A 25,469-nucleotide genomic window follows, 5' to 3' on the forward strand; every position below is an offset into this window, starting at 1 on the left:
GGATGTCCCTTTACTTACTGTAAGTTGCACTGGATAAAAGCGTCTGCTAAATTAGTAAATGTAACATCGTCCTGGTGTAATTAGAAGAAGAAAAAGCCAATGGATGTGTTGAGTGGAAGGGGACTGAATGAATAAGGAGTTGTTAGGATGTCGGTAACGCACATATTCATGTTCAATCTCATTGTGTACACGGGACCTCTATTGATGTGTTGCTCTCGCCTGTCCTTCCCAAGGTACATGTACTGGACAGACTGGGGGGAGATCCCCAAGATTGAGCGCGCGGGGATGGACGGCACTAACCGGGCGATGGTCATCGACAAGGATATCTACTGGCCCAATGGCCTCACGCTGGACTACAGCCAGCAGAAGCTGTACTGGGCCGACGCCAAATACAACTTCATCCACCGGTCCAGCCTGGACGGTACCAACAGGTACAGCGCTGCTACCGTTACTGAGTTACCCATGGCCGACGCAGCCTGTCCACATCTGGAATATGCTTTCGCTTGACTGCCGGTCCGTGTGATTGTGTTTGTAAAGCAATTTGTGACGGATCTGTTTTAGATTTCTATCTGGATTTGCCCTTACCGCATTTGGATGTATGCTTATCTTCTTTCCTGTTTTATTTGGGTGTTTCGTGTGTTTAGGGAAGTGGTGGTGAAAGGTGACCTCCCCCACCCGTTTGCCTTGACTCTTTACGAGGACACCCTGTTTTGGACGGACTGGAACACGCACTCCATCCACTCCTGCCAGAAGGACACGGGCGAGGATCGCCGCAAGGTCCACTCGGACATCTTCTCCCCCATGGACATCCACGTCTTCAGCCAGAAGAGACAACCCACCTGTAAGCCCCGCCCACCCTCCCTCGCTACCCTCCCTCCAGCGTGTGCCACGCCAACCATAATCCCAACCTGTCATTGCACTAACCACTGCCTCGCATTGCTGTGGGCTGATTGGGTCGGGTCTGTTGAGATGCATAGGAATGTAGTGCTACACATGGCTAGGCTGTGATGTGGGGGTGTCTGATGTCTCGTAGACTTAATGACTTAAAAGTCCTGAAATACAACGACAATATATCAGAATGATATATGATGCACACAAAACCTTTCTTCCCTCTTACATTTGCCCCAGAACAATGCACAATGTGTTCACTGGGGGGTTTGTTTAGAAACTCGAGTCGGGGAGGAGAAACGATGACAGCGTCGTCACCTTTCCCTGCCTCTGTGATCAGCCCAAAACAATAGCTCCCCCTGTTCTCTCCCCCGGGACTGAATGCAGGGAATTTCTCATGGCAGAGAGAGGAGTCTACCTCTTGGGCACCACCCCTCAACATCTGAGGGCAAACACTCACACTCTCTCACAGGCACACACACACACACACACACACACACACACACACACAGGGCATACAGAGAGGGTATGTTCTGGGTCACCCATGTGGGGTGCATCAACACCATCCGCATGCACAAAGTTCATCCGTCACTTCACTGTAGCAGAAGGCGGGAGAAGTGATATCAAAGCACAAGGCACTTACACAAGAGGGTTTATACAGTTTTTTTTTTGTGTGTGTCTGTGCGGTGTCGTCTCGCACCCTAAACCGTCCTCAGCGACGCTAACAGTCCCATCTCCCCCCTTTTCCACAGCCGTCAACGTCCCCTGCTCGCTGAAGAACGCCGGCTGTTCCCACCTGTGCCTGCTGTCCCCCGTCAAGCCCTACCACCAGTGCGCCTGCCCCACCGGTGTCCAGCTCCTGGAGGACAACAAAACCTGCCTAGACGGTGAGGAAACCCACTTAGGTCGCATGGAAACCCCCCCTTAGCAGCTAGCTTTGCGTGTCTTTCTTGGTGACATTCAAGCACGGCGGCTAAACCTCGCTTAGCTACGGGAGCTAAGCTCACGTTCTGTCTGTGCCACGCCTACACCGTGCTGAATCCACACACCTGCTACGTCGAAGCTTTGAAATGAAGACTCTGCAAAGAAAGAAATCTTTAATACTTTGAGTTCTGTCTGGACGTTTGAAATTCCTTATTTGGACTACCCTACATAGTTGTTTTTATAGAAGGATGAGGGGCAGATTTACTGAAGTGGCCCACAGGCTGAATGAACAGGCTGAGATTTCTCCAGGGAAATGTTTCTAGCCCTTGTGTAACTAGTTACAAGAGCTCTGCCCAGACTCCAGCTTGTATTCATTAGAGCCCGATGTCGTCCAGTGCTTTTTATACCCACAGAGCGAGAGGAACACTCACCCACACCTGCACGATGCACTCCGAGCCAACTGTTCTGTTTCTCTCTTTTAGTCATCCTTTAAAGCCATTTCACTGTTACTGTCAGTTGAAGGGAGTAACACTTTTTTGTGCATCGTTTTAGAGTTTGTAGAGGTTTGAAAGTAGATACAGGCGAATACACTAAGGGTGCATCTCGGCTTCTTTTGGTGCTCTCTGTCCCTCCCTCCCTCCCCTCCCTCCCTCCCCTCCCTCCCTCCCTCCCTCCCTCCCTCCCTCCCTCCCTCCCTCCCTCCCTCCCTCCCTCCCTCCCTCCCTCCCTCCCTCCCTCCCTCCCTCCCTCCCTCCCTCCCTCCCTCCCTCCCTCCCTCCCTCCCTCCCTCCCTCCCTCCCTCCCTCCCTCCCTCCCCTCCCTCCCTCCCTCCCTCCCTCCCTCCCTCCCTCCCTCCCTCCCTCCCTCCCTCCCTCCCTCCCTCCCTCCCTCCCTCCCTGCCTCCCTCCCTCCCTCCCTCCCTCCCACTCTCTCGCTTCTCCTCCTTCTCTCTCTCTCACTCTCACTCTCACTCTAATTCTCACTCTCACCCACCCTCCCTCCTCCATCTCAGAGGCTACCCGAGCAGCTGAAGGTGGGGCGGTCTGACCTGTGGTCGCCATGGCAACTCCACTCATTGGGATAGCTGTTTGTGTGTGTGAATCACGGCCCTGACCATATCCCCCCCCCCCCCCCCCCCCTTCTTCGTCTTATACTCTCTCTCTCTCGGTCTCTCTCTTTTTATTTACATTTTTGGGTTCAGTTCCCCCAGTCAACAGAGCAAGGGAGGAGAGAGGGGCAGGGAGGCTTTTGTTGGGGAGGGGATCACATGCTCCCTATGAAGACAATACCCTCTTTCACTGCCTGGGTTTTTAACCATTTCAGCAGGGGAGGGCGTTTTTGTTGTCATTTTCAAGTCCTTCCCCTTCTTAAATCAGAGGCTGGCCCACAGTCAGCAGTGGGCCACGGGCACAGACCGGGGAGAGGGGCCGCATCTGGGGATTGTTAACCCGGGGCTGTCCGCCCCTCCCTGGGACCCAAGTGTGACCTGGTCCCTCCCTCTTCTCCCCCTCCCCCTTCCCCTAGTTCACCCACCGTACCGGCCAATACTAAGTTGGGGATTTTTAAAATGATTTTATATTTAGCTTTGGTGGAAAGCCGCTAATTTGTCACCGCCTTTGTGTGTCCCCGTGGCGCGGCCCTTTGGTTTCGTCTCCAGTGTTCAGATCACATGTATTCAAGGGGAGTTTAATGGCTTGCTGCTTAGCAGGTTCACGTGTTGATTGCTAGCTACCGTCAACAGCAGCTCATGTCCTCATTCAGATCGGGTTAGGTAAGCCAACCCTAACCCCTCATTTTAGGATTGTGTTTATTATGATATATTAATTAATTTATTTTACAAACCAAACCTTACTTCTACCAAACACGGGAGTGCATGTGTAAGCTTTGCTGGAAACACAAACGAATCAAAAGCTGATGGAGCTCTACGGCGACAGGTACAGTAGCACTTTGATAGCTGCCCAACCCTGTTCAGACCACTGGGGAGGGAGGGGAGAGGAAAGTAGCTTTTGTCAGGTTGCTAGCAGTGTAACTGGATTGGGGATTGTGAGAGAGTAAAAGAGAGAGGCAGGGAGAGTGAGCAGGAGAGAGAACAAGCAAGAGCGAGGGGAAAGGGAGAGACGGAGAGACGGAGAAAGAAATAGCGCGCGAGAGAGATCGAGCGAGCAAGCAAAGGGCAGTCTCCTGAATAAAGAAACTGAGAGCGAGGGAGAGGAGAGGGTTGTCGTCCATGTTTGATTGTTCAAGGCGGGCCTCCGATTGATCTTTTCAGAGATGGGTTTTTACTGGAAGCGTTGAGTGGGCCGAACAACCAGCACTCGAAACTAGAAAGATATACTTTGTTGTTTAGTTTTTTTTTTTTTCTTTCTCCCCTCGCCCACTCAGTCCACTTTCCCACTCTTTTGAATATCACTCAACGAGCAAAATAGGGAGACTATTCAAGGTTGAGTCAATGGTTTGGCTTGTATTTATTTTAGGCATCGTTTGAGGGAAACACTGTGTATACAATACAACACAGTAGTATTTTAAGAAGAAATGAGCAGCCGTGCGCTAGCCATCTGAAGTAGCACTGAAGAAAAGATGCAGATATTTTTCATAGACTGCGTGACTAACACCCTTATCCCCCCTTTCCCCCTCGCTCTCCTCCAGGTCCTACCCAGATCCTTCTCTTGGCCCGTCGCACAGACCTTCGCCGAATCTCCCTGGACACGCCGGACTTCACCGACATCATCCTGCAGTCGGACGACATCCGCCACGCCATCGCCATCGACTACGACCCGGTGGACGGCCACGTGTACTGGACGGACGACGACGTGCACGCCATCCGGCGCTCCAACCTGGACGGCAGCGAGCCCCAGTTCGTGGTCACCTCGCAGGTCAACCACCCGGACGGCATCGCCGTGGACTGGATCGCCCGCAACCTGTACTGGACCGACACGGGCTCGGACCGCATAGAGGTGACGCGGCTCAACGGGACCATGCGCAAGATCCTGATCTCGGAAGATCTGGACGAGCCCCGGGCCATCGTTCTGGACCCGACCGCAGGGTGGGTACCAACTCCCGTCCCCTCCGATGCAGCGGTTTTGGTTGGCATGTTTAGGTCTCGGTTTGCGGGGTTTGGATCGAGATGAGTGAGGTTCACATATTGGAACGTTTATTTTCTTTAAATGGGTACAAATGAAGATTAGTTTTTTGGTTGGAACTGCAATGCGAAGAGTCGGTTTTAGCCCGAGGGCAGTCCGATGAGCCAATGGCTTGTGATTTCATCCCCCTCAGCCTCCTACCCTCTCTCTGCCAAAGCAAATCATCTCACGAAAGGTGACAGGCACACTAAGGATCTGGCACTCCAGTGTGGTGATGACATGGCTAGGTTTGGCATCGGGCGCCCGCGCGCTAACATAAGCCAATTGCCTTTGTGGGTCTCACCTGCCTGCCGCAATCATCCAGGCGGCATGTTGACGGAGGGGGATGACATCACAGCTGTGGTTGCCTGCCACCGCAGGGCTTTGAGAGCGGGGGGTGGAGTGGTGAGAGAGAGGGGGAGGGGGGGGGTGACATCACCGCCGCCTGCCCTCAGTCATGACTCAGGCCCGCCCTGGCAGTGCATCCCTGCCCGGTCATGTTGAGTGCCTGGTGACCTCACAATTTGTCCATGGTTAACACCCTCTGCTTGGCACTGTTTTACAAACAACAATATCTCACAATCGACGTCAATTGTATGAATGTATATATACCTCACCTGAGAGACTCGATGTACCTAACCTGAGAAACCTAGATGCACCTGACCCGAGGGGCTGGATGCAATCCTGAGAGCGGCAGTCTTCTGACTCTCTGCGTCCACTCCCGGGGCTCCCTGCAGGTACATGTACTGGACGGACTGGGGCGAGGTGCCCAAGATCGAGCGTGCCGACCTGGACGGGACGGAGCGCGTGGTCATGGTGAACACGTCCCTGGGCTGGCCCAACGGCCTGGCGCTGGACTACGACGAGAGGAAGATCTACTGGGGCGACGCCAAGACCGACAAGATCGAGGTACCATAGCTTAAAAAAAGATTTTTTCCTCATGTACTTTTCGAGGGTTGCGGTTAAGTTCATGGTCCCCACGACTGGCTAGTCACTGTGGATTCTGCCCAGTGTCTGGTATACAGCCACACCACAGGACCCTGCCTGCTGTTTTTAATGTGTGTCGCACACTGGGCAGGCTAAGTGGTCAACACGACCTCCCACCCCATGGGGGGGTCAAAGGTTAGACGGCGCATTGCATTCTTTCGTTCAGTCCGAAATGCACAGCCTCGCATACACGCGCGCACACACAGTCTGACGAGCTAAACGTCCCGCTCTTCCTGGTTTAACACGGGTGTTCCCCCCCCCCTGTTTCCCATTTAGCCCTCCACAGTGTCGGTCTCATTAAGATGTAAGCGTGTGTGTGTGTGTGTGTGTGTGGTTGACGTGTGTGTGTGTGTGTGTTTTTTAATTCATGTGCATGTCGGGGGGGGGGGGGGTGGTCGTGGTGGGGAATCGGCAGCAGCACTGATATTCCTGACAGATCGTGGCGGCTGCTCTCTGCGGGGGGGGGCCTTTTGTGACAGGCTTTATCTGGCAGGCCGCAGCAGGCAGACCCCCCGCCGGTCGCCTCGACACGCCGGGGCCCCCCGCTCTAAGCCCTCCTCAGCCGCTACACGGCGCCGACGCCAGGGAGCTGGCAGCATCACAGGGGCCACAGCCAGAGCCCCCCCCACGCTCCACCACCACCACCCCTCAGCCTCACACCCTGCCCCGGAGAAGCCCCGCGGCGGCGTGGACCGGAGTCGTTAGCTAGCTGAACCCGGAGAGGGGACCCGTTTTGGAGGGCAGTCGGAAACGCCTCTCTCTCCGTCGTTTGGCTGAGATGGCACGGTCCTTCCCCTGGCTGTGTCACCCAGATGCCTGGTCGGTCCAGGCCCGTTTCGGACCATCTCGCCTATACGTGCTGTCACGCACAGATGTTTGAATTGGGCCAATTTGTGCGACTGTAAAGAGATACTCGCCCCAGTACTGCTTTGAATCTCACAGAACAACTTGTTAGAGGGATGGAGGGTGGGGGGGGGGAACAGTCTGTAATGGAATACAGAACTCAATGCACCAGAGGAGCACGGCTAGTGAACGACCTCTCGCAGTTTAACACGTTCCAATCAAAACAACGCCCGCGCTAGGCTTCCGCAGTGCCTCTGTCGGCGGGGGGGGCTTTTTTCTGGTTTTCCTCATGCCTCTACCCAGGCTGCTAGGCCTACATGACCCCCACCCCCCCCGCCCAATCCCACATCAAACACCCCCAACTCCTCAGGACCCTGGTCGTTAAATTTCGGCACTTTCAGGGGTGTTGACAGTCTGGCCAGCGTCGAAATTGGAGCCCCCGTTGACCAGTTAAGTTTGGTACAGATGTAGCGCACAGAGGGGGGGTGGGGGGGGGGCCCAGACCGTAACGCTTTTACCTCAACGCGGAGAACTCGCAACTCCCTTTCGCCGGCCTCTTCCTCCCTCCGCCGCCATATGGAAGGGAGCCTTTTTTATTTATTTTTTTCAAAGCTTTTTTTTTCTTCTTTTTCTTCTCCTCCAGAGAGGGGCTTTTTCTGTACTCCAAACCGGCGGGTAGGAAACTGCGGTCGGCATCCTCACGCACAGCGTCACCCCGTCGTTGCTCCGCTCCACCGAGGCCCACCTGACCCCCGCTCTCCCCCCCCCTCACCCCCACCCCCCACGTGAAAGTTATGGGGTCGTCCATCTGCATGAGGAGAGGGGGGCAATCGGGGGTTTGTTCACTTAGGTCCTGAGCAGAGCTGGGTTTTTGCGGCCACAGCCCACATCTGGTTCCGATTGCGGCCTCCACTCCAGCTGCGGCCTCCTCTGTTTAGAATAGCCCCAGAATTTGAAACCCACACCGCACTGCGGTCACAACTCCCAAACCGGCGGAGACCTTTTGGCTGAGGCCATCGTGCTGAGGATGGAAACTTCATTTTATATTTATATACCTTTTTGCTCTCTCTCACTTGCTCTCTTTCGCTCTCGCTTTCTCGCTCTCCTCCTGCCTTTTTATCTTTCACGCCCTCTCTCTCTCTCTCGCTCGCTCCTTTCCTTTCTCCGTGTGGTAGAGGGTTGCAGTGTCGTAGCCACAGTTCATATGGGTCTCCTCTGATTTGAAGCAAATAATTAAGTTTAGATGCTTGTGAACAAGCAGATAGACAAAGCTTGGGGGTCAAAGGCATGTCGATCAAGCGACCGATTCAACACCAATAAAAACGTCTGTCGTTTCTCAATTATTATCGCTGTCTTTTTTTTTGGGGGGGGGGGGGGGGGGGAGGGGGGCGCAGAGCTGGAATGTTAACATAACCCCTCTGCCTTGGAATGTCCAAGATCCGGAGAACCAGAATCTGGTCTTTTGTTTGTTACAAAACAGACGTTACAAAAATGTTGCGTGAGAATCGCGAGAAGGGGGCCCCCTCGGTTTCACTCCTTCGTGTGTAGGTCTTCGTTTAGTTTGGCTTTGAACTTCCAAGATGCAGGTTTGTGTTTTTTTCTTTCTTGCGTGCTGTTGTCCTCATGTTTCTTCTCACTCTCTTCTCACAATAAAACAGCTCCTCGTTGAAGGCCAAGACTGAGGTATGGCTGAAAGCATATCCTCTTAGTCATTTAACTCGACATCTGCTGGGGAAGTGATTTCATTCGGTCCGAGGTGCTGGATGAAGTGATCGGCCGACATGTTTTCTTTTTCCACCTTCAAAGTTTCGTACAAAGCAGAGCTTACCGGCTTTTCAGTTTTGTCTGATTCACTCCGCACCTGTGGCAGTTAGTCGAGAATGTGCTAGCTAACTAGCCTCTGTGGTTGGTTAGCTTTTCTTTCTCCCCCACCTCTTTCTCAGAAGACCGACAGTCCCCTCTGTAGTCCCCCCCCTTCTCCCACCATGACTGAAAAGAGCGTTTACTTGGAAGTGATGAAACTGGCCAAAGCACACCCGGGCCCAAGTAAACAAACTCTTCTCTTTCTGTCGGGGAGGTGACAGGCAATTATGTATGCAGTCCGTTCGCGACTAGTACACAGTGAAGCACCCTCACAAACACACACAAACTCTCTCTCTCTCTGTCTCTCTCTCTCTCTCTCTCTCTCTCTCTCTCTCGGTCTCACACTCACTCTCAGGCTAAAGAAAAGAGTAAGATGTCAAAGTGCTCCGTGTCGAGGAGAGGAAATGTGGCAGCCATATGCGCCGCTGTTTGTTTGCTCCGGCTGCTGCTTCTAATTAGCGGTGCTGAGATGTGCTGCCAGGTCGGCTGGGTGCTCTGTCTCTGTCTCTCTCCCCCATCTCTCTCTCTGTCTCTCTCTCTATGTCTCTCTCTCTCTCTGTGTGCCTTGGCTCCGTTCACATCCACGGCACAATGTGGAAATTCAATCAGCGTTAACGTCACCGGTTGACTGACACCCAACCCAGCCCCCCCCCCACTCCACGCTGCCAGGCACGAGAGACAGAGAGAGAGAGAGAGACAGAGAGAGAGACAGAGAGACAGAGAGACAGAGAGACAGAGAGACAGAGAGACAGAGAGACAGAGAGACAGAGAGACAGAGAGACAGAGAGACAGAGAGACAGAGAGACAGAGAGACAGAGAGCTGGGGCTTGACTGTTCTTGTTGCTTCCAATCGAGGACTAGATTAAAATGAATTAAATTGAAATGTATCGCTTGCACACATTTTGTCACATTTCAAAGTAGTCCCGTTTGTGGCCGGTGAGTCACAGTTTTCCCAGCGGCCGATTGGTTCGGGCTCGCAATGAGAAGGCGTGGCCTTTTTTTAAATTTTTTTTATGAAGGGCCATACCCATCTCTCTGGGAACAGGCTGATTACTGCGGCTGTGGTTCCGAGTTTGGCCCTGGGTGAACTGCAGTGTGGGAACCAATGACGGCCTGTTTACAGAGCCGGCTCGAGGCCCGACAACACATCCGTCTCCTTCCGTCACTAGCCGACAAGCACAGTGAAGCCTGTCATGGTTCAGCTGTCGAATGTGTATCGTGGTTAAATCTGTAAGACCCGTACCGAGTCTCCTTGCAGCTCTTGACAGATGGAGCATTTGTTTGTTTTGGCTTTGCGTAATGGTGTGACTTTAGCTATGATAGATCTCACCCTCTCTCTCTCTCCTCGTCTACCCCTTCCCTCTCTCCTCCCCCCCAGGTGATGAGCATGGACGGAACGGGCCGCAGGGTCCTGGTGGACGACAAGCTGCCCCACATCTTTGGCTTCACCCTCCTGGGAGACTTCATCTACTGGACCGACTGGCAGCGGAGGAGCATCGAGCGCGTGCACAAGCGCACGGCCGAGCGCGAGATCATCATCGACCAGCTGCCCGACCTCATGGGCCTCAAGGCCACCTACGTCCACGAGACCTTCGGTGAGCCCGAGGCGCCCCGAGCCGTCCTCGCATTGTTTAGCTTCTCATCTGTCGGGTTTTTCCGTGTCGGGACAGCCGACAACACCAAGTCCCCCTGTTTTAACGAGCTCATCGCGTTAGAAAATAGCAGCAGGTCCCCGAAATTCGGGTCGTTCTCCGCCAAAGGTTTTAGCACGTGAATGCGTTTCTCGGGATGAGCGCCGTCGTGCATTGTTCCATTTGTGAAAGGCGCGGCGCGGTGCAAGGCACATTTTCTACTCCCTCCTCCAGCAATTTGGGAAGCCACACTACGGGAGCTGAATTCTAATGGCAAAGCGGCTGTCTGTTGGTTGCGAAAAAACCCGCGCGCGCCCAGGCTGGCTGGGAAAACGGGGATAACGGCGCATTAATATTTCAATGCTTCACCTCAGCGGAGGCAGGCTGCATCCAGACTGCTGTACCCCTCCACACACGCACACACACACACACACACACTCGTTCCATCCTCCTCCTCTTTTTTCTTTTTGCCTCTGAGATGGTGATTAAGCAAAGTGAATTTCTCGCTCCCCCCCTTCCAGGTACCAACCCCTGCGCCGACAACAACGGAGGCTGCAGCCACCTGTGCCTGTACAAGCCGGCGGGGGTCCAGTGCGCCTGCCCCATCGGCCTGGAGCTCATCGCTGACATGACCACCTGCATCGTCCCCGAGGCCTTCCTGCTGTTCTCCCGCCACACGGACATCCGGCGCATCTCCCTGGAGACCAACAACAACAACGTGGCCATCCCGCTCACGGGCGTGAAGGAGGCGTCGGCGCTCGACTTTGACGTCACCGACAACCGTATCTACTGGACGGACATCACTCTGAAGGTGCGGGGGGTTGGGGTGTGTGTGGGGTTTGGGTGTGTGCGTGTGCGTGCATACTCCCCAGTTTCTCCAGTTGGCTCACCGCCCACAGCATGGCTCAATAATGGGCTCCCGTGAGACGCCAGCTTGGAAATAATTGATGGCGGAATTTTTTTTCTTCTTCTTCTTTTTTTCTTCTTCTCTCCCTCAATTTCTTGCTACTCCCCTCCCCCTTTGCTGGGCCCTGGACCGAAAGTGGTTTTCTGTAGTTTTTTTTGCTATGGGAGATAATTATTTTGGAAGAATCCTATTTATAGACTCACTTGGGCTTTTGGTGTAGCGGTAACATGGGCGATGTAGAGCAGATTTTGGGGAAAAGCGGGGTTTGTCTGCTTTACCTCTTCAAGGTGTGTGTGTTATGACCTAAACAACAAGCAGGAAAGACAGATTCTGGAGTGCTGGAGAAGTGAAACCATCAGTGGGTATGTGTGGAAAAAAGAGAGAGCCCCTAACGACGGGGTCATTTCCGAGGGCGATCAATGCGTCAGGGCCAGGCGTGCTGGATGGAACCAGACCGAAGCAGCACCGCCCCAACAGACACCCTCACTCTCCATCCCAAAGCCGGCTGATTAGACGAGGCCGAAGGGACACTGGCGACCCACCCATCTCCTCGATCCCCCTCCATGAGGAAGCGGGGCATAGGGCCCCATGATGTCGTCGCGTAGCTACATAGGGGAAGGGCGCTAGCTAACGCACCGCGCGCGCCGCGCTAACGACCCCTCTCCTTAACCTGCCGAGGTCCACTGCCTATCATACACAGGCTATTATCCGCGGTCCGATACAAGCCTCATTTAGGCAAGCCCCAGCTGCAGCTTGCTGTGCAGGATCAGGGTGTTGGGGATCGGCGTGAGGGTTGGTAGGAGGTAGGCACAGGGGAGACTGTACATATCTGAGCAGGTATAAATCATTCATAGAAGAGCATCTCTACCTTCCCCGGCCCTGCCTGCCTGCCGTCTAAACGAGCTGCGAGTTTTCACCAGACACCGAGGTTTTTCCACTCTTTTCCGAAGCCATTTTTTCTCCTTCCTCCTCCCTCCCCCTCTTTTCCCGCCCTTCTTTCAGAAGTGTGTGCCCTCCCCCCCCTCCCCTGCCCCCCTTAACAACTGGGTAGCAATTTGCAGGCTGGAGACGTAGAACATATCTCCATAAATAGTGCGTGTTTGTGTATGTCGTGCATATAAATTGTGGTGGTGTTCTGCGTTTTTTTGGGGTGGGGGGGGGGTTGTTGTTGCCGTGGATTGTGTTTGACCTTGTGTTCTCCCCCGAGGTGTGTGCTGATGCTAATAAAAACAGATCGCTCAACAAAACAGACCTCGGTTTAACATTCCCGACTTCTGCAAAGCGCCGCTCCTCCTCAACCCTCTGCTCCGGTTTGAGCAGTCACTCACCCGTGCCTCCTCTCCCCCCCACCCCAGACCATCAGCCGGGCGTTCATGAACGGCAGTGCCCTGGAGCACGTCGTGGAGTTCGGCCTGGACTACCCCGAGGGCATGGCCGTGGACTGGCTGGGCAAGAACCTGTACTGGGCCGACACCGGCACCAACCGCATCGAGGTGGCCAAGCTGGATGGCCAGCACCGGCAGGTCCTGGTGTGGAAGGACCTGGACAGCCCCCGGGCCCTGGCTCTCGACCCTGCCGAGGGGTAAGTAGTCGCGTGCAGACCGGTGGAGGAGGGGTTAGCGATGCTGATGCCAAGGCTGGAGGGAACTGTACGTTTGAAAGGCTTTCGAATGCTGGGCTTCCGAACACTGCTTATTGAAATCTAAGAGCAAGGACTACATTCTCCACGGACCCTCAAACGGCCCTCTTGGCAGCCATTTTGTCCGTACGCTGGAACTGCATTTTACGCAGCAGGTCCATTGTTTGTTCTATGATTGATTAAGGGTTTACTGAAATGTGCGGTGTATTAGTTGCATTTATCAGCTCAATGTTCTTTTCAAATGTAGCTTGAATGCTTATAAAAGCCTCTCTATGCACAACTGCAACGCATTAGTCTTCTGGTCTCAGATCAAGTAGTGGCTATTACTTGAGCAGCTCCAGTTACTCTGTATCAAATTGAATTTTGGATGGAGCCAGACTTCTTTTCCAACTCTCAGTGGAATCCACACATTTTGAGGTGTACGGCTACACAGTGCTTACTGCCAGGTCACAGTATCTCACACACGCGCACACACACACACAAACGGAGCAGCGTGGCAGTTGGAGGGGAGACCTCATAGCTTTCATCGCAGGCGAAGATTGAGGAGACTTATTTAACAGTTTTAACCCCTCTCTCCTCCCCTTTCTTTTCGTCCTGCCTCTACAGGTTCATGTACTGGACCGAGTGGGGGGGCAAGCCCAAGATCGACCGTGCCGCCATGGACGGGACGGGCCGCATCACCCTGGTGCCGGACGTGGGCCGCGCCAACGGGCTCACCATCGACTACGCCGAGCGGCGCCTTTACTGGACCGATCTGGACACCACGCTCATCGAGTCCTCCAACATGCTGGGTCAGTGCCTCTCAAACGTTGTTTGGCTCCTCATTTCCGAGTCCAAGTACCCCCTACGCCCGGGTTTTATTTTGACCAAATGTAATTCATACTCCATATTTTTCCAGCTTTCCACTTTCTCACACGTGTACCCATGGTAGTACCCCGATTTCAGAAGCGCCGTCTTAGGTGCCTGGACGCTGTTGTGTGTGTGTGTGTGTGTCTGCGTGTAAGGGAGTTGATCAGTCTCCATGTGGAAGAGTAGAGGAAGGTGCAGAAGGACAAGCTTGTTAAGCGGTCCTGTGCCATCTGCATGCGGAACGCGTCGCAGACGGAGGGAGCTGTCACTACACCACTCAAACTCTTTTGTTTTCGCTCCAGCAGCAAACACCATGTGGGCCGACTCGGTTTCAGTCCTCCATTTGTCATGTGTGTGTGTGTGTGTGTGTGTGTGCATATATGAGCTTTATGTAGATATCAGATGACAAAAGTGGAATATGTTCCCAATTAGCTTGTCATGCCTGCCGCCCTGCTATATTTGGGTGGATTGGATGGGGGGGGGGGGGGGGACTTCAAAAGGGTGAAGACAAGCCTCGCTGAAACAAAAGCTGGGCCAGAATAACTCTCTTGAAGTTTTGTCCTGAAATGTACTGCCACTGACTTGATGGATATAAACCAGGAACCAAAAATGCCTCTCAGAAAAAAGAAAGGAAAAAAAAAAAAAAATCTAAAAATGATACTGCTATTAGGCCCAAGCTTAAAACACATACTCTTGCACAGCTCTTGCAACAGTACCAATTTTTGCGTGGAGAGAAAATAGCCTCAACCATTGGCACAGGATTTCTGGAACCAGAAAAAAAAGGCTTGCTTTTGCCCGGCAGATGTTTGCAGAGCAATCTCTCCCCTCTCTCTCCCATTGCTACATACTTTCTGTCTTTGTCTCGATCGCACTTTCTCTCTCTCGACGTCTTCTGCCAAACTCATTTGCTCTCGCTCTCTCTGTGCGCACGACAGGCCTGGAGCGCGAGGTGATCGCCGGGGACCTCCCCCACCCCTTTGGGCTGACCCAGTACCAGGACTACATCTACTGGACGGACTGGAGCGAGCGCAGCATCGAGCGGGCCAACAAGACCAGCGGGCAGAACCGCACCGTCATCCAGGGCCACCTGGACTACGTCATGGACATCCTGGTGTTCCACTCGTCCCGCCAGGGCGGCTGGAACGCCTGCGCCGCCACCAACGGCCACTGCTCCCACCTGTGCCTGGCCGTGCCGGTCGGCGGCTTCGTGTGCGGCTGCCCCGCCCACTTCTCCCTCAACGACGACAACAAGACGTGCAGTGGTGAGGAGAAAGGGGGCGCGTACGCGCGCGAGGGGGGGGGGGGCGCTCGTCTCTGTGACGTTCCTTCGCGGCGTGTGCGCGCGCCGCCCGCGTCTCAGTCCAGCGCCGCAGACCGCGACCGGTTGTCTCGCACGTGATCTCAGCAAAGGTCTGACGTCAGCCTGGTCAGCGACGACGGGGGGGGGGACGGAGCAGCCTGCCTATCAGTCGCCCCTCTCCCCCACACCACCCCCCCGAGCGCAGAGATTGAAAGCAGTTGTGCCTGAGAGTATGAGAATGAGCGGTGGGGGGAGGTGGGGGGGGGGGAGTATTTTCTTTTTAAAGCTCTTGTGGTTGGCCCCTCCGCTGCCAACTTGGCATACGGCTGGAAACTGAAGCCCAGATTAAGCCTCGACTCCCTCCATCGCTGTGTTTGACATAGTAAAAACATTTCACTTTTTTTTTCTCTCTCTCTCTCTCTAATCGCCCAGAGGCTCCCTGGGGGAGCTGGTCTTGACTTGTGTGCGTGTGTTCCATGTGGGGGTGTGTGTGTGTCTGGTGAAAGGGGGTGTGTGTGTGTGTGTTGGGGTGTTCACTTGTGCACTGGCAGCCTAGTCCCATAGTCAGCGCTCCCTATTGTTGCATTTTAACAACATTCAATGTACTTTGAATTTCTCACAAATACAGCAGTTTGCGTAATGGAGTCGGTGGATCGGTTTACGTGCTCTCTATATTGGAAAATGTGTTTACGGCGAATAAAAAGGAGCCAATGGTGATTGGCTTAAACTGATAACAACCAGTGTTGGGCAAACCATAATGGCCCAGTGAGGATTAATACTGTGGTTATGGTTGCCTGGGGAGCAGTCAGGGCCCACCTCACTGTGTTGACCACCCACCATGTGATGGACCCAGATATACTAAATCATTTTCTCCTCCCGTCCGTCTCTCTCTTCCTATCTCTCTGTCCTTCTCTCTCCCCCTCTCTTGTATTTCGACTCTCTCTCTACCTCTCTCTCTCTCTACCTCTCTCTACCTCTCTCTCTCTACCTCTCTCTACCTCTCTCTCTCTACCTCTCTCTACCTCTCTCTACCTCTCTCTACCTCTCTCTACCTCTCTCTACCTCTCTCTCTCTACCTCTCTCACTGCCTCCCCTGCCCTCCCCCACCTCGCCCCCCCCCTCCAGCCCCGACCTCCTTCCTGCTGTTCAGCCAGAAAACGGCCATCAACCGGATGGTGATGGACGAGCAGCAGAGCCCGGACATCATCCTGCCCATCCACAGCCTGAGGAACGTGCGCGCCATCGACTACGACCCGCTGGACAAGCAGCTGTACTGGATCGACTCCAAGCAGAACGCCATCCGCCGAGCGCAGGAGGACGGCAACCAGGTCAGGACACCCCCCCCCCCCCCACACACACACACACAAGCACACACGCATGAAGGTTATTATATGAACGGTAAAAAAAAAAAAAGAAGAAGCGGTCATCACACCCACATTTGAAAGCAAACCTACTTCCCCCCCGATCCTCTTGTCAGCACCGTCCCGGAAGTGTACCCGTTCTGTCTGTGCCCCCCCCCCCCCCCACACACACACACACATCTCCTGATTGACACGTGTCTCCTCCAATCTCCCCCCCCCCCCCCTCCTGCTGCAGAGCATGACGGTGGTGTCCAGCCCTGTGGGCGGGCCGGGCCACAGCCTGGGCCTGCAGCCCTTCGACCTGAGCATCGACATCTACAGCCGCTTCATCTACTGGACCAGCGAGATCACCAACGTCATCAACGTGACGCGCACCGACGGCAGCCGCGTGGGCGTGGTGCTGCGCGGCGACAACGACAAGCCCCGGGCCATCGTGGTGAACCCGGAGCGAGGGTCAGTACAAGGACGGCGCTGTGTTTGTCCGTCGCTTTGGAAACGTCACGCGTTCGAGCAGGTTTTTTCGGCGTCGCAGCTTGAAACGCTCCCGGATTTGAGCCGTTTGAAACGTCCTTGAGGACCGTAGCTGGACTTGTACACAGCTATCAGGATCGTTTCTGTTTTGACTCTGAATTTCCAGCCAGGGAGTCTTCCCTTGCGCTTTTGGTTTTGTTTTTTGGGGTCGTTTAGTTCAATTGAGCGGCAAGCCAGTCATGTTTTTAATCAAGCTGTAATTTGTTTGCGCGTGTCACGTCCTCCGCGCAGCCGTTCGCTCGCGCTCAGTCGAGCCACGCCAGGGGACTGGTCTCCGACGCGCCGCAGAGAGTGACTTCAAGGTCATATCGGGGGCCCCGCGCCATTAAGCCCGGCACGTGTTTGGGATCTTTTCAAAGGCGCGGTTCAGGGACGGAGCCATCCGGCATGTTCTTCCCACAGTCGAGGCCCACCCTGTCGACCTTAAAGGGGGAAGCTGTTTCGAACAAACGCAGAGAAGGCTCTCATTTCCATAGACGACGGCTTCCCCTCGAGATACTGACCTCGTCCTCCTCTCCCCGCTCTCCTCAGGTACATGTACTTCACCAATCTGCTGGAGCGCTCGCCCAAGATCGAGCGCGCGGCGCTGGACGGGACGGAGCGCGAGGTGCTGTTCTTCACGGGCCTGGGCAAGCCCGTGGCGCTGGCCATCGACAACGCCATGGGCAAGCTGTTCTGGGTGGACTCGGACCTGCGGCGCATCGAGAGCAGCGACCTATCAGGTGAGGCCGCAGACGCGCGCGGGACGTCGGCGCTCTTTCCCCGCGGGGGGGGGGGGGGAGGGGGGGGGGGGGGTTAGGGAAACGCCTGGCGAGCAGGCTTTTGTTTGCCTTTTTTGGGGGGGGTTGCTTTGGCGCCGTCTCCGGAACATGTTGCGATCCTTCCCCGGTTCCTGTGTATTTGGGTGGAATGTAACGCCGCTGCGGAGCACTCTCCACTTTAGCGGTGATTAGCAGATATATCAGATATGTCACCAGGCCGACACCCAGCGGAGAGCCGCGTTTACTTAAGGCCTTTCCTGGAGTGGAAGCTCCTCAATGATTCCTTTGTGCAGGGCTCCACTGGTGGCAGGGGCGCGTTACGCTATGGCCGACATCATTCAGAGTGGGGGGGGGGGGGGGGGGGCTTTGACACCGAAGGGAGGGAAGCGAGGAGCAAATGTGCGAACCACGGCCAGGGCCAGGCGGCATCTTTCAGGACGGGGGGGGGGGGGGGAGCATTGTGCCCTGAGAGGGAGGAGTCGGCCCGCAGACCTCCGTGCTCAGCACATTCCCCAGGATTCTCCGGTGCCCCACGCAGGACGAAAGGAATGCCGACCATCTGTACACACGCCTGGGGAGAGGGGGGGAGGGGGAGGGGGAGGGCGAGGGGGGAGGGGGGAGGGGGGAGGGGGGGAGGGGGGGGTCGCTTAAACAAACACGGTTCCGTCGGGGGCTGTCGGACGGGAGAATTCCTCATTCTTCAGATGGTCTCGCGTTTTATTTCTGCGAGTTGGGCGGGGGGAGGAGGGGGGAGGGGAGCTGGGCGGGGGGAGGAGTGTTGGGGTAGAGGAGGCATTTTGAAGCGCGGTGGCCTTCTCCTCTGTCTCTTTCGTCTTCTGCGTCGCAGTGCGTAGCCTGGGAGGGGTGAGGAGGGGTCATTTTTTTTCTCCTGTATCTCTGCTGAGATGAGCTGGGCAGGGGGGCGCCGGCCGACGTCGTCGTGCGCACCAGCTCTGCCGAGGTCCCACGCCGTCCTCCAGCCCAAACCAAAAGGCCTGTCGATCCCAGTTCCTGCAGCCCTGGGGAGCACTATTGCGAAAGCGCCTTTTCTATGTGGACCTGATGTCTGGTGTTCCCGTGGATGCTGTTAGACGGTCGTGGGAACTCGTCTTTGTTGTTGTCGAGGGGGGCCGGAGCTGTGATGGAGGGGCAGACTACAAAAGCAGCCGTGGTTAGGGTGTTGTTGTCGATTTGGCCGTGGCGCCTCAGAACTTAGTAAATCCCATTGTTCCACACATGTCCTCTATCGGGTGTTCTGGTCTGGACCCGCTTTCGCGACATGGTCACGCTTCTCCGGAACACGGCGGACTCGCCACCACGCCCTGCGTCTCATTAACGAGTCACGCCATCGAGCCGCGCTGCCAAAACCCGTGAAGAAATCTCCCCACTTCAAAAAAAAAGAATGTTTTGACACGGTGTCCACAGTAGTCCCTTGTGCTTTTTCAGGCTCCGCTTGGCGTGCTTCCCGCGTGCCTCACGGTGTTTCGTTCTGCCCCGTGCCCAAACTCCCCCTGCCTTCCCCCGTCCCCCGTCCCCTTCCTCCTCTCTCCTCAGTTCACCGCCCTTTCCGTTCCCTCAGTTTCCTGACCCGTGTGCCCTTCCACCCTTTTTTTGGGCCCGCCCAAACCCCAACCCTCCCCCACCCTTCCTCCTTTCCTCGGCTCGACCAGGGGCCAATCGGATCGTGATCGAGGACTCCAACATCCTGCAGCCGGTGGGCCTGACGGTGTTCGGCAGCCACCTGTACTGGATCGACAAGCAGCAGCAGATGATCGAGCGCATTGACAAGACCACCAGGGAGGGCCGCACCAAGATCCAGGCGCGCATCGCCTCGCTCAGCGACATCCACGCCGTCCACGAGCTGGACATGAGGGAATACAGTAAGTCCACCGACCCCCCCCCACCCTTTCCCCACAAAGCTTGGACCTCGGTAGTAACCGTCGTCGGATGTTTTGTGAAGAGGCCCTTTACGATGCTCTACCTGCTCCCCGCAGGTAAACACCCCTGCACGTGGGACAACGGTGGTTGCTCCCACATCTGCATCGTGAAGGGGGACGGGACCACGCGCTGCTCCTGTCCTGTCCACCTGGTGCTGCTGCAGGACGAGCTCTCCTGTGGAGGTAGGGCCCCGTCCATCACCGCCCCACACCCCCCCCGCTGTCCCGCCCCTCCACACGACACACGGGTCCATAGACGGGTCACATATTCACACGTTTTGGGGTTGTTGTTCCCACCGGTACATGTCAGCTGAACAAAAAAACTAAACAAAATGGCATTTGAATGCACGTCACACTAACCATGTCAACTCTCTCTGTCTCTCTCTGTCTCTCTGTCTGTGTCTCTTGCTCTCTCTCTGTGTCACTCTCTCTCTCTCTATGTGTCTCTCTTTGTCTCTCTCTGTCTCTCTCTCTGTGTCTATTGCTCTCTCTCTGTGTCACTCTCTCTCTCTCTCTCTCTGTCTCTCTCTGTCTCTCTCTCTGTGTCTCTTGCTCTCTCTCTGTGTCACTCTCTCTCTCTCTCTCTCTCTCTCTGTCTCTCTCTGTCTCTCTCTGTGTGTCTCTTGCTCTCTCTCTGTGTCTCTCTCTGTCTCTCTCTCGTTCAGAGCCGCCCACCTGTTCCCCGGAGCAGTTCTCGTGCACGTCGGGCGAGGTGGACTGCATCCCTCAGGCGTGGCGCTGCGACGGCTTCCCCGAGTGCGACGACAGCAGCGACGAGGGCGACTGCCCCGTGTGCCTCGACACCGAGTTCCAGTGCGACAGCAAGCAGTGCGTGGACCTGAGCTTGCGCTGCAACGGCGAGTTCAACTGCCAGGACCGCTCCGACGAGAACAAGTGCGAAGGTGAGGAGCAGCGCGAGGCGGCCGATCCGCGAGGCACGTTCGCTGCGTCGATCGGGCCCGGGGACGCCGTCGACCAAACTCACGTTGGGTTCATGTACCAGCTTTAGGACAGCTCGAGTGACCAGCCTGTTTTGATTTGATTTAACCCTGTGTGTGTGTGTGTGTGTGTGGGTGTGTGTCCCTCCTCCCCCTCAGTTCGCTGTCCTCCTGACCAGTTCAGCTGCTCCAACGGCCAGTGCATCGGGAAGCACAAGAAGTGCGACCACAACATGGACTGCACGGACAACTCGGACGAGATCGGCTGCTGTAAGTACGACGCGAGTCAGCCCGACTCGGCTGAACGGACGCCGACGATGCTACGCTCGGACAACAGGCGACTGACTCATCTCTCCTCCGTCCCCCGTCCCCCCCCCCTCCCCCCCACAGACCCCACTGAGGAGCCTCCGTCCCCGCAAACCAACACCATCGGCTCCATCGTGGGCGTGGTCATGGCGCTGTTCGTGGTGGGCGCCATGTATTTCGTGTGCCAGCGCGTGCTGTGTCCGCAGATGAAGGACGACGGCGAGACGGTCACCAACGACTTTGTGGTCCACGGGCCCTCGTCGGTGCCTCTGGGATACGTGCCGCACCCCAGCTCCCTGTCCGGCTCGCTGCCAGGTGAGGCCAAACGCACGGAAGAACCCTGCGAGTTTGACGTCAAATGACGTTTTTTCTACGAATTTTCGACGTGCCACGTTGTGTCTTAGACCAGAAGGTGTTAAAAGACGGGCGTTTGGGCCAGGTCTCACCTCTAGGGCTCGGTACATCTCTAAGATCCCGCTGCTGGTTCTCTTCCTCAGGCATGTCCCGGGGGAAGTCTGTGATTGGCTCCCTCAGCATCATGGGCGGGAGCAGCGGCCCTCCGTACGACCGCGCCCACGTCACGGGCGCCTCGTCCAGCAGCTCCTCCAGTACCAAGGGCACTTACTTCCCCCCGGTGAGAAACGCACACACACACACACACACACACACACTCACACACTCACCGTCATTAGCAAAGCTCAAACATCACACTTGTCGAGACTTATACCCTCCCTATACTGCTTTACATCCTCCTCAACCAAGGAAAACAGAGCCACCTTTCCTAACGTTGACCAGGTTCCAACGTGACATGTTTGTTCGTTTGTTTTCCTTTCTCCCCCACCCTCGTGAGAGAAAACCCTCGAGGGCTTTAGTTCAAAGCCCCCCCCCCCGTTCTCACTTTGTTCCACCTCCCTATATGAAGCCATTCCCCCATTAAAGGCTTGTGCCAGTGTTGAGGTGTTGTCGTTGTGTCTTTACTGCGGCAGTCATCTGGGTTTTTATGGAACCTCGCAGACAAAGAGAGGTCTCCAAGCGTGTGAAGCCATTAACTCTCCGCTTCGCCGCCAAGTTTGCAATTATGTTGTTTGAAGGAGTGCGGGTTCAAAATGTTTCCATGCCGAGTAGAACGGGGGTTTGGCGACGTGAGATGAAATGGGTGTCGATTAACATCATTTTACCCCCCTCTCCTTTTCTCCTCTTTCCCCCCCAGATACTCAACCCACCTCCATCTCCCGCCACCGTCCGTTCTCAGTACACCATGGAGTTCAGCTACTCCTCCAACAGCCCCTCCACGCACCGCTCCTACAGGTACACGCACATGCACGCGCCGCACAAACGACCTCGTCAATTATCCACTTTTATGGCCTCATTTAGCGTTTACGGAACATGTCTGCGCACCGGTGTTTTAGCAAGAACGTCTCACGCTATTATTTGGGTCTCGAGCCGTCGGTGCGTTTTTGAAGTCGGGTCGGTTCTCACAGGATTGCACCGGCGCAGGCTCGCGAATCAATAAGGAAACAATTCCATTTTCCATGTGTATGCAAGAGAATACCAGACGAAGACGTCTGGTTTGGAGATGTAATCCAACATGAGGATGGCAGCCGGGCGCTGAGCACATTTGGAGGCCCTTCTCTGGCACATGCTAACACTTAGAACGATCCCTTTCTGTACACAAGCGCCCCGCTTTTCAAAGAAACCTCGGCTCCTTTGTGTGCCGCGTTCCCGCCGCGTTTGGAAATCGCAAAGCCTCGGCTGATCCCCCGCGCGGCCTTCGGGCGCGTTTGCTCGGAGCGCGTGGGAAACGAGAGTCGCTTTTCCCCTTGCAATGTTTTATTGACGCCCGAGACTTGCATCAGGCGAGTAGAGGCGACGCGAGTCACAACGGAGCGGCGGGAAAAGCGCAGTCTGCCGGAGAGCAGTCGGCTTTAAAAGCTGCGGGCACCTGAGCGGGGCAGTTGTCTATCGAGTTGTTGTTTATTTACCTGTCTTCTGTCAGTTACAGAACTTACACCTACCGCCACTTCGCCCCGCCCACAACCCCTTGCAGCACGGACGTGTGCGACAGCGACTACACGCCGGGGCACCGCGCCCCGCCCACCTCCAACTCGGCGACCATCGCCAAGGGCTACACCAGCGACCTCAACTACGACTCGGAGCCCTTCCCCCCGCCCCCGACCCCGCGCAGCCAGTACCTGTCCGCCGAGGAGAACTGCGAAAGCTGCCCGCCGTCGCCCTACACGGAACGCAGCTACTCCCACCACCTCTACCCCCCGCCCCCCTCACCCTGCACGGACTCCTCCTGAGCCGAGCACCCCTGCGTTGGACCCTCCCTCTCCCACAAGGCTCTCTGCCCTTCACACCCTGCCGTGTGCCCCCCTGTTGCCCCCCCCCTCACTGTAAATACCAATTGTGCATATTATGAGTCCAAAAAATGGGAAAGGGAGACTATTATGTAAAAAGGAGGGGAGAGGAGGACGTGGAAGGGGTCGGGCCCACCTGTATAGTACGGAAATTATGAGAAAAGAAAAAAACACGAGAGCTCGCGGAGAGCTGCGGAACATTTGTACATTGAAAAGAAAAAAAAAGCATATTTATATATTTTCTATACAGCGTTTACTGGTTATGCCATAGAGGTTTGTATTAAGAATTTGTACATTTTTTAAGAAAAAGTTTTATTAAAATCATCACAAACATGGTAAATTGCCTTAATCCAGGAGTTGAAAAAACCTACCTTCTTTCAAGGCCGAAGGACACTAAAGCACATGGAGACGGACAGTGAGACGTTTAACAATCTAATGCCAAATAAGAAAAAGACAACAACAAAAAAAAAGAACCATTACTGTCCACTCGACACTATTAAGGGAGAGGATGGAGTGGGGAAAGGGAAGGGCGCCCCCTGGATTACACATACAGATCCTGCACTGTGCAGCTCTGCAGCTTGGGCAGCCATTTTGTCAGTCGTTGACTGAGGAGGGTGATTTCTATGGTTGCACCCTCGGCCTGTGTTGGATGTGTCTGGAGACAACTCTATCAGTGACAGGGAATGTGGTACTGAGGTTGTTGTTGTTTTTTGTTTTTTTACCTCCTTTTCATTTGAAATGGTTTTAAAGGACTTTTCTTTGCTGTATTCATTATGATAAGATACTGTCGATGTGAGGCATTGTTGGACTGCATGACACTTTCTTTGGCAAAGTCATTGGATCTGAAGCAATAACATTTGAGGCACATATGGATGATAATCACTTCTGACAGCCCCTTTGTTTGGAACGTGACAGCTAATCTTACTGTTACTGTTGGCCACAAGACCGCCCCTCCGGCCAAGGGTTTTGGGTAGCCAGTCTTTCTTGGACTAGCATCTTTGCTCAGAAACAGCCCAGTCCAACATAGCTCACATCTGCAATTCTGTATCGCGACAAAGGCGAGATCTCAACCAAAATGTTTTTTTTGTTTGTTTTTTTTACTTCAAATGCCTGACTGCAACTGTGGACAACCCTGTCTGGATAAATCCAGATCCAAAGCAGATCTGTTACTAGGGTGCGTTTGTTTTCAGTCCATCAAACAACCTTCTTACTTGGCTTCTCTTCCGCCTCCTCTCTCTGGGGCGAACAAACAACTTCTCCCATTAAGGACAAGTTCTTGTGCCTGACCAGTTCCAACTTCAGATGTTTTTTTTTGTGTTTTTTTTTTTATGAACACGACAACCAGTGCCCGCAAAATGTTATAATATTTTTGTACCACATATTGTGTAGATACCGTATTTATAAGCTATAAAGAAAATCATTGTAAATCTATCCATTGAATTCTTGCAGTACTTTCTCTCATTCCGTCTTTTTGTATATGGCTCATTCTATTTTTCTACAAAATACCTGTCCAAAAGTATGCCGACAATCTCAGACAGATCTGTCAAAACGAAAAACATATCCAGGTTATCTCTGTGCTTATTGTGGGGAGAAAAAAAAAAAAAAAAAGTGTACACTCGCTTTTAATCAGACTTTGGAGGACTGGAGTGCCAAAATCCGAACTCGTACAGTCCAAGGCAGACAGCTGCATCCCCACCTTAGATGTACCTACGTGAGCTAGCAGGCCCTGGGATTGTTTTGGGTTGGAGACGAGACGCCTCAGTGAAATACGGCCTGCGTGTTCCTTCGGTGTCCATGAGGTGGCGCTTATTTGATTGCCTTTATGCTCGTGTCAACAATCCTTTTGTATAACACTTCTGTCTTTTTGTGCTTTCCTGTGATGTCTGGAAATCTTTTCAAGGGAGCTCATGCGTAGTTAAAAAGCAGTTCAGAGTGGTGTGGGTTTCTTTATTAAAACTGGTTTTGGTATTTCTCCTCTATTGTTCCCCGAACTGTTGAGTTTGGTGGAGTGACAGAGTAAACATGTTTTACCTCTATGCCCTTTGTAGTTCTCATCCCTTAACTGTTTGTATTGATTTATGGACTGAGGACCACATTTTATACTGGTCTCCCGGTGTATTTCATGGAAATTCACATCCACCTCAAAAACAAAGAGACATTGGGCACACACATTTTTTGGGGCTTCATACAAAGACCAGTGTGCGTTTGAGGACATTATATGTTCATCCAACTGTTTCGCTTCATACGCCTCCAAACAGACAGCTTTAACTCTGGCCGTCCAATGAAAACGCCAGCTGACTGGAGTGACGTGCCAGGGAAGCATTT

General features: G+C 54.3%; 1 protein-coding gene across 2 annotated transcripts in view; it reads left to right on the plus strand.

Moving 5' to 3' along the window:
• lrp6 (low density lipoprotein receptor-related protein 6) overlaps positions 1 to 24,575 on the plus strand; it is a 39,067-nt gene extending 14,492 nt beyond the window's left edge. Inside the window, exons 3-23 of one of the 2 annotated variants that reach the window (XM_084701456.1) lie at positions 234 to 431; positions 645 to 841; positions 1,641 to 1,775; positions 4,459 to 4,855; positions 5,669 to 5,840; positions 10,003 to 10,219; positions 10,777 to 11,066; positions 12,518 to 12,744; positions 13,408 to 13,592; positions 14,586 to 14,912; positions 16,076 to 16,278; positions 16,547 to 16,764; positions 17,374 to 17,564; positions 19,274 to 19,483; positions 19,598 to 19,723; positions 20,206 to 20,442; positions 20,638 to 20,748; positions 20,869 to 21,099; positions 21,282 to 21,418; positions 21,995 to 22,092; positions 22,781 to 24,575. In XM_084701456.1, coding sequence (XP_084557582.1) covers positions 234 to 431; positions 645 to 841; positions 1,641 to 1,775; positions 4,459 to 4,855; positions 5,669 to 5,840; positions 10,003 to 10,219; positions 10,777 to 11,066; positions 12,518 to 12,744; positions 13,408 to 13,592; positions 14,586 to 14,912; positions 16,076 to 16,278; positions 16,547 to 16,764; positions 17,374 to 17,564; positions 19,274 to 19,483; positions 19,598 to 19,723; positions 20,206 to 20,442; positions 20,638 to 20,748; positions 20,869 to 21,099; positions 21,282 to 21,418; positions 21,995 to 22,092; positions 22,781 to 23,087 — 4,414 coding nt within the window. In that variant the 3' untranslated portion in view covers positions 23,088 to 24,575. The remainder of the gene's footprint in view (positions 1 to 233; positions 432 to 644; positions 842 to 1,640; positions 1,776 to 4,458; positions 4,856 to 5,668; positions 5,841 to 10,002; positions 10,220 to 10,776; positions 11,067 to 12,517; positions 12,745 to 13,407; positions 13,593 to 14,585; positions 14,913 to 16,075; positions 16,279 to 16,546; positions 16,765 to 17,373; positions 17,565 to 19,273; positions 19,484 to 19,597; positions 19,724 to 20,205; positions 20,443 to 20,637; positions 20,749 to 20,868; positions 21,100 to 21,281; positions 21,419 to 21,994; positions 22,093 to 22,780) is intronic. The other variant, XM_084701457.1, reaches the window with a different exon arrangement.
• The last annotated feature ends 894 nt before the right edge of the window (positions 24,576 to 25,469 follow it).

The sequence above is a fragment of the Hypomesus nipponensis genome, chromosome 7, assembly GCF_054491055.1.
Source record: "Hypomesus nipponensis isolate SF chromosome 7, ASM5449105v1, whole genome shotgun sequence".
In the NCBI taxonomy this organism is placed as follows: Eukaryota; Metazoa; Chordata; class Actinopteri; order Osmeriformes; family Osmeridae; genus Hypomesus; species Hypomesus nipponensis.